Here is an 8,647-nt window from a genome sequence, read left to right as displayed (position 1 = left end):
TCTAAAAATGTGTGGTTAGATAAATGAGCTGAATGTTAATATTAACAAAATTATTTTACTAAAGTATTCAGTTGTTTACTTGTTATAGTTCAGGCAAAAACTTTGAAATTTAAAATGATTTGAAATGTAATTAATTCCATTAAGTGGGAATATTAATATTATTATAGTGTTATTTTTAATTCAATTCAATTCAATTTATTTGTATAGCGCTTTTAACAATTTCCCATTGTCTTAAAGCAGCTTTACAGAAGTATGAAAACAGAAGAGAGAGAAAAAGAAATAAATATATAAGATAAATATATATATATATATAAATAAATATATTTTTAAAATAATCTAACTTACGTTTTCATTTCATGAAATTATTTTTTATACAGCAAAGGTAGCAATGAATTGTCATTGAAAGCAGATTCCTACGACCTACCTGTATAAACATCTTGTGTGTCTAATATACTTTTAAATGTGTCCACAAAAACTTTGTTTGGTTGTCATTGAGATGTTCAAATGACCTACCTGTATGTCCCACCTGTATCTGAATCTCCACCTCTTTATCCAGGTGAGTATAAAGGCTGTCAGACCTGATTTTGGGACACAGAGACTGTAATGTCTCTCTGAAGTAGAAGGGGGGATATTTGCAGTGTTTGGAGAAGAATGGGGTTAGGAGTAAGTAAATTGTACAGCTCTTCTAATCACTTTTAGATCTGTCTCGAAAATTTATAATAATATTTCGAATTTAAAAATCAAAGTCTTATATTTTTTATATATATATTTTCCATTTCTCTAAACATTTTCACAGACAGGGAATGACAGGTACAGGCTGGCGTCAACATCTGACAATGAGGGAAAAAAGAAGAAAGGTGGAAAGAAAGATCAAAAAGACCTGGAAGAACTGAAGAAAGAAGTGGACTTGGTGAGTAATTTCCCCAAAATAAAAAATTTCAATTATTGAAAATTGTTCAACCTAACAATCATTAAGATATTTAAATATGCTGAAAGGCACATTAAAATGTTTCTGAAATAACTGTTCTACCATCCAGGATGATCACAAGTTGACGGTGGAGGAACTTCTGCATAAATACAGCACTGATCTCACTCGAGTGAGTAGAATTCTGTAATATATAGGTTCATATTTTACACAGAACACAGGGCATTTACCTGATAATTCTTCCTTCATTACATCCAGGGTTTGTCCAATTCCCGTGCAAAGGAGATCCTAGATCGTGATGGACCCAATGCTCTGACGCCTCCTCCTACGACCCCGGAATGGGTCAAGTTCTGCAAGCAGCTCTTTGGTGGATTCTGTACGCTACTGTGGATTGGGGCTTTCCTTTGCTTTTTGGCTTATACAATACAGATTTCCACAGAGAGTGAGCCTGTAAAGGATAATGTAAGAAGCACATTTTTTATTTTTATTGTAAAAGCTTTTTTTAATTAAAAGCTTAGACAAATGATAAGCTCAATAATATGGCTCAATAATAAAGCAAAATATGGCTCAATAATAAAGCTATACTTTACTTAAAATTTTCTTTTAATTTATTAATAAACTAATAAAACTATTTCCTTCTAGCTGTACCTGGGTATTGTACTTGCAGCAGTGGTGATGGTCACAGGATGTTTCTCGTACTATCAGGAGGCTAAGAGCTCAAAGATTATGGAATCCTTTAAGAAACTCGTTCCACAGGTATATGAACATATAACTTAATGTGTATTACAAATACAAGTCTACCTTGCTACACATGCAAAATAGTTATTGCTATTGGAATCCTTGCATTATAGCAAGCTCTGGTTGTTCGTGGTGGTGAGAAATTGAGCATCAATGCAGTGGATGTGGTTGTTGGTGACCTTGTGGAATTTAAGGGCGGTGATCGAATTCCTGCTGATATCCGAATTATTTCCGCACAGGGGTGCAAGGTAAGAGAGGATGTAGTAACAGATTTTCCTATAAGAAAGCTATTTAAAAAATTTAGTTATTTAAATTTTTTTCCTTTACCTTTTCAGGTGGACAATTCCTCCCTTACTGGCGAATCTGAGCCTCAAATCCGTACCCCTCAGTTTTCTAATGAAAATCCTTTAGAGACAAAGAATATTGCATTCCTATCTACGAATTGTGTTGAAGGTACAAGAAGGCATGAAACTGTTATTTATTTGATGAAAAAATTCTGGACAATTTTAAATGTGTGGTATTATGTATTTCTTCCTCAGGCTCTGCCACAGGCATTGTGATTAACACAGGTGATCGCACTGTGATGGGTCGAATTGCTATTCTAGCTTCAAGCCTGGAAGTTGGACAGACACCAATAGCTAAAGAGATTGAACACTTCATTCACATCATCACTGGTGTAGCATTTTTCCTGGCTGGTACTTTCTCCATCTTGTCTATGATTCTTGGATATACTTGGTTAGAAGCTGTCATCTTCCTCATTGGGCTCATTGTTGCCAACGTGCCTGAAGGTTTACTTGCTACAGTCACAGTAAGTAAAATCCTTTAATATCGTTTGAAATATGTTAGATAATGCTAATTGTGTGCTTCTAATGTTTGTTTAACAAAATGTTATTATTATTATTATTATTATTATTATTATTATTATTATTATTATTATAAAATAAGTAGCTATAAAGGGTTTGACTTTTGCAAGCTATGGTTGATATTAACATTGTTTATTCTGGAAAGATTAAATATGCAGTGTGCCAGTCATTCACCTGACAATCTATTACCTACATGAAATGCATAAAATATAATTAACTAGTTTATAGTATACATAACAACAATGTTTATTTTTCCCTTTATTATTGTAGGTGTGTTTAACTCTAACTGCCAAACGAATGGCGAAGAAGAACTGTCTAGTAAAGAATCTTGAAGCTGTAGAAACACTTGGATCCACTTCCACTATTTGCTCAGACAAGACAGGAACTCTGACCCAGAATCGTATGACTGTGGCACATATGTGGTTTGACAATCAAATTCATGATGCAGATACCACAGAGAACCAAAGCGGAACCGCTTTCGACAGAAGCTCGGCCACTTGGTCTGCACTTGCTCGTGTAGCTGGTCTGTGCAATCGTGCAGTCTTCCTTGCAGATCAAGCCAAACTTCCTGTCCTTAAGGTATATGTATGTTTAGTTGGCATTAAAAATCATCACTTATTATCAATACAATGTGACAGTAATATTTATTACTAGAGGCACAACTAGTGGAAACTGTATAGCCGCAAAACGTAGAACAACATTTGGTCAGATGTCATTTTTAGTAAGAGGCTTAAATTTATGGAACGATTTACCACCAGATATTAAAACATTAACAAGACTCAAGGTTTTTAATACACCTTTAAAGCAGTGGCTGAAACTGAAACAACTCTGTGAACATTGACTGTATAGGGTACAACGCAATGTATGCAAACATAAGGTTGCATATGTCAGCATGCACAGACATATGCATACTTTTGTGTTTTGTATTGTTAAATATGTCTAGACTCTGTTTTATAGTGATTGCTATATTTATTTAAGCCCATTTTAGCTTATGGACGGAATGTATTTATTGCATGTATTTTAATAGTTATAAATTCTTGATTTAATATTCTGTAATTTCTGTTTTAACTTTACAAGCCTAACCAGGGACAGGGGTTGCAAATTAGTCATGGCTATAAACCTGTATGCATGGCATCTACTTTGTATTTTATAAAGCAATGTTTTATGCATTTGTCCCTGTCAAATAAACATCAATAATAATAATAATAATAAAAATGTTTAAATATAGTCATCAAAACAACATTGGAATTAGAGACATAAGTGCAGGGACTCAAAATCGATTTTTTATTAAGAATTGCAGACTTAACAATATCTACATTTAATTCACATAAATTTCTCATTTTTTAGCTATACCCTCAACAATCACAAGGTGGATGTTGCTATGGAGCACTAAACAAGTCTGAGCAACCTAGTGAGCAATAGGAACAGACAATGTGGCAGGAAATGTGTCAAACCTAGAGGATTTTAAAAATTACTTTTAAGAATATCTGGATTTTGTCAAATCAGTTTGATTAGTACTCTTTTACACTTAAGGGTTTTTGAGTTGAAGGGTTAGATCATTTGGAAGCAAATACTTTGTTCACCTTTTGCAGAGAGATACCTCTGGGGATGCATCAGAATCTGCCTTATTAAAGTGTATTGAGCTCTGCTGTGGCTCAGTGAAGGATATGAGAGACACGTATACAAAACTTGAAGAGATCCCCTTCAATTCCACAAATAAATATCAGGTACTATGCTTCAATTTTTGGAATATTGACAATTAAAAGATACTGGAACTCTAATGATCTGGTGTTTCACAGCTATCAATCCACAAGAACCCCAATTCTTCAGAGACCAAGCATTTGCTAGTAATGAAGGGAGCTCCAGAGAGGATCCTGGACCGATGTTCAACCATTATGATTCAAGGAAAAGAACAGCCACTGGATGATGAGATGAAAGATTCATTCCATAGTGTATATATGAAACTGGGTGGTCTTGGAGAAAGAGTTCTCGGTAAGCCACATTAATGCACAGTTTTGACAAAGGCTTCTCCAGGTGCATGTAGGCTGCATTGAGACAAATGAACTAATGATCTTTTTCTGGCAGGATTTTGCCATTATAACCTCCCTGATGATCAGTTTTCTGAAGGATTTGCATTTGACTCAGACACAGTGAATTTCCCTACTGAGAACCTGTGCTTTATTGGCCTCATGTCAATGATTGATCCTCCCCGGGCTGCTGTACCTGATGCTGTAGCTAAGTGCAGGAGTGCTGGAATCAAGGTACACCTTTAATTCATTCATCAACTCGTGTCAAATGTTGGCGGTTAGAATATAAGTTAGAATATCATAATCAAATTTTTATACATAACGAATTTTTTCAAATTTTAGGTTATCATGGTTACTGGTGATCATCCAATCACAGCTAAAGCCATTGCTAGGGGTGTTGGTATCATCTCTGAAAGTAGCGAAACTGTGGAAGACATCGCTGCTCGCCTGAACATCCCTGTGGAAGAAGTCAACCCCAGGTAAGCGACAAGCTGTAAACTATGCGTGTATTTTTTCACCTTTATGAAATACTGAAGAAAACTGGCTTTGCAGAGATGCAAAGGCCTGTGTGGTCCATGGAGGAGACCTAAAGAATATGAGCTCAGAGAAGCTGGACGAAATCTTAAAACACCACACTGAGATTGTGTTTGCCAGAACATCTCCTCAGCAAAAACTCATCATTGTGGAAGGTTTCCAGAGACAGGTACCATTAAGCAATTTTAGGGCAATAATTTTGTAGTTAACTGTTATAAGAACTTCGTTTTATGAATGTCTATTTTCTTCCTTAAAATAGGGTGCCATTGTCGCTGTGACTGGTGATGGTGTTAATGATTCTCCTGCTCTGAAGAAGGCTGACATTGGTGTAGCAATGGGTATTGCTGGATCTGATGTCTCCAAACAGGCTGCTGATATGATTCTCCTGGATGACAACTTTGCTTCTATTGTTACTGGAGTAGAAGAAGGTACACAGTACAGCTGAAATGTAATGTCCATTGTTGTTTGCACATTTCAGCTCTTCCAAATCAAGTATAATTATCTCACCAGGCCGACTGATCTTTGACAACTTGAAGAAATCCATTGCATACACATTGACAAGCAAAATCCCTGAGATGTCACCTTTCCTCTTCTTCGTTATTGCGGGCATTCCTCTGGCTCTGGGGACAGTCACTATTTTATGTATTGACCTAGGAACTGACATGGTGAGAATAAAGACATTCTTATACATATATTTATTTATTTATTTATTTATTAGGTGACTAATTTATCATTTATATGGCTTCATGTTAATCAAACAGGTGCCAGCTATTTCTTTGGCCTATGAAGGTCCTGAGAGTGATATCATGAAGCGGCAACCCAGAAATGCACAGACAGACAAACTAGTCAATGAAAGGCTCATCAGTATGGCTTATGGACAGATTGGTAAACTATGTTACACATTACACATTAAGTGTGGTTTACTACTTACAGATCTTTTATTGGCAAGATATACTATTGCGTAATGAAGAGCACATGTACTTTGACAACTGCAGCAATTGTTTATGACAAAATTATGAGAAAATAAAAGATATTTTCACCGGACTTAGTAAAAAGTAAAAAGCAGTTACTAAAATTAGCATTACATTTCCCAGCTTTGTGTAGAATAGGATCATAAGAAGTTAGCCATTGTGTACAGTGGGTAGCATTGCTAAAAATTCATTCTTAATTTTGGGTTGCTGTATGTTTTGACGTGATCTCCCTATATCTGATTTGGTTTCTTGAGTTTCTACTACAAAAAACAATTGAGTATGTGAATTGACTACTGAGTGAATTTGTGTTTGCATGAGGTTCTGTAATATTATGTGGAAATCCATCAAAGTTGTATTTCTGTTTCGCACCCAGTGTTCCAGGGAAAGACTTTGGTCCGTATCCTGGCCAGAATAATATGATTAATGAAGATGAATGAATCGCTTTGGCAAATTCATTTTGAGTTTCATATGCTGTTTAATTTTAGGGATGATGCAAGCAGTTGGAGGATTCTTTACATACTTTGTAATCCTCGCTGAGAATGGATTTCTGCCCTTGTTTCTGATTGGACTGCGTGTTAATTGGGATGATCCCTATAACAATGACCTGGAGGACAGCTATGGCCAGCAGTGGGTAGGTAAAACACATAGGAGCAATAAATAGTGAAACATTAGGAAAGTCTCATTTGGTGAACCTCTCTAAGGGTTTAAGATTGTTTTTTGATTTTGCTTATTTTTCAGACTTATGAGCACAGAAAAGTTGTGGAGTACACATGCCACACTGCTTTTTTTGTCAGTATTGTGATTGTACAATGGACTGACTTAATCATCTGTAAGACCAGGACAAACTCACTAATACACCAGGGAATGAAGTATGTAGAAATAAATTTATATCGAGCTATTTAACAAAATACATTGCATGGATTTTATCAGTGAAATATTGACTTTGAGGGATTTCATCCCTTATTCAAACTTAACTGTTTCCGTCTTTAGAAACAAAGTCCTTAACTTTGGTCTTGTGGAGGAAACAGCTTTGGCTGCATTTCTGTCATACTGTCCAGGCACGGATGTTGCAGTTAGAATGTATCCACTTAAGTAAGTACAGTTTTGTTTTTTTTTTCAAATAATTATAAAGTTATATTTTTCTCCAGACAAATGATCCGAAGATACTGATGAAATTTGATTGTGTCCTTTATTTAGTGTAATATGATGTTTGGATTATGTAATTATTAATTATAGTTTGACATTTTTGCAGACACATAACAGTCTAAATTAACACCATCCACTATATTTCAGCTATAAATATTCTAAATATATTATCTATAAATATTTAAGTGTCCATCTCTTTTAGACCATGGTGGTGGTTATGTCCTCTACCTTATTCAATCCTCATCTTCATCTACGATGAGGTCAGAAAATATTACCTTCGACGAAACCCAGGAGGTAAGAACAGGCATTACCAACATTATCTGCTTTTTAAGTACATGCAAATTCAATAGTAAATAAATATAGAAAAATTAATTTATGAAATCAATTTCATGAAAATCTGTGATTCGTTGATAAAGGGACATTTTCTCATTTCTGTTTCCCCATTATAGGTTGGCTAGAAAAAGAGACATACTATTAAACATCAATAATCCCTCTGCTATCAACATATCCACAGTCGATAACTGTGTAATGCTGAAAATAAAGCATACTTATTTATACAATAAATATCAGAGATCGAATCTGGAAAAAAAATGTGTACGTGTTTATTATACATCATTCTCACATGTGAACATTATTGGCCACAAAAAAAACCATGCACGTGCTTATGTATCAAAAGTAAATTAGGCCTCACAGCTGGTCTGTCTGTCTATCTTTAGCCGCATGAAGTGATAGAAATAGAGAAGAGACTGATTTCATGCAACCACAGCAGCAGGAACAAACATTACATACTGTACTTGTTTCCAGAAGTTAAATATAATAATACTGTACTGTACAATGCTGAATGAGCGTCTCTTGTTTTGATGAAACATATACAAATACGTCTTGTGCTCCAAAGAGAGTGAATCATTATGACTGTGCCAAACATTAATGGAGATTAAATTAAAGTGGATGAAATTGCTGACTAAACCAGTTTGGAATGAAAAGGCATTCCAGTCCAAGAAAAAGCCCTGACTGAATATATCTTTGACTTATAGCCTTATCTATCTAGCGCATTGATTACAGGCATAAAATAAAATTTCAGCTTCAGTTCTGTAAAACATTTAGATAAGAAGCAACAGTCTGTAACTGATAACATGTGATTATAGTGGCTATTAGATGAGGCTTCTGTTCTGGGTATAGAAGAGTGTCTTACTATCTGCCACTGCAGTAGCTAAATCATCCACAAATAAATAAATAAATAAATAAATAAATAAATAAATATTTAGATACCCGTGACCCCGAGGTAGTTCGGATAAGCGGTAGAAGATGAATGAATGAATGAAATATTTAGATATATGCATTTATGTAGATATGATCATAATGTGATAAACATGCAAAATATCCTGGAACTGAAACAGGGCTTTAAGGTGTCTTTATTACTGCAGCAGTTTAATATTCCCCCAA

At 35.0% G+C, this 8,647-nt stretch overlaps 1 protein-coding gene across 1 annotated transcript; it reads left to right on the top strand.

Moving 5' to 3' along the window:
• Positions 1 to 561: 561 nt before the first annotated feature.
• On the top strand, positions 562 to 7,795 carry LOC132839856 (sodium/potassium-transporting ATPase subunit alpha-1-like). Its single transcript, XM_060861055.1, has 22 exons — positions 562 to 663; positions 797 to 910; positions 1,038 to 1,097; positions 1,184 to 1,387; positions 1,568 to 1,681; positions 1,777 to 1,911; positions 1,999 to 2,116; positions 2,203 to 2,471; positions 2,797 to 3,105; positions 4,119 to 4,253; positions 4,326 to 4,518; positions 4,612 to 4,787; positions 4,896 to 5,032; positions 5,106 to 5,256; positions 5,347 to 5,515; positions 5,598 to 5,752; positions 5,849 to 5,972; positions 6,544 to 6,689; positions 6,797 to 6,927; positions 7,049 to 7,150; positions 7,407 to 7,498; positions 7,654 to 7,795. Exons 1-22 carry the CDS (start codon positions 652 to 654, stop codon positions 7,680 to 7,682), a joined length of 3,075 nt encoding a protein of 1,024 aa, XP_060717038.1. The 5' UTR covers positions 562 to 651; the 3' UTR covers positions 7,683 to 7,795.
• The last annotated feature ends 852 nt before the right edge of the window (positions 7,796 to 8,647 follow it).

Source organism: Tachysurus vachellii, chromosome 24 (assembly GCF_030014155.1).
Source record: "Tachysurus vachellii isolate PV-2020 chromosome 24, HZAU_Pvac_v1, whole genome shotgun sequence".
NCBI classification, from domain to species: Eukaryota; Metazoa; Chordata; class Actinopteri; order Siluriformes; family Bagridae; genus Tachysurus; species Tachysurus vachellii.
This window is presented reverse-complemented; position numbering and strand designations above follow the sequence as displayed.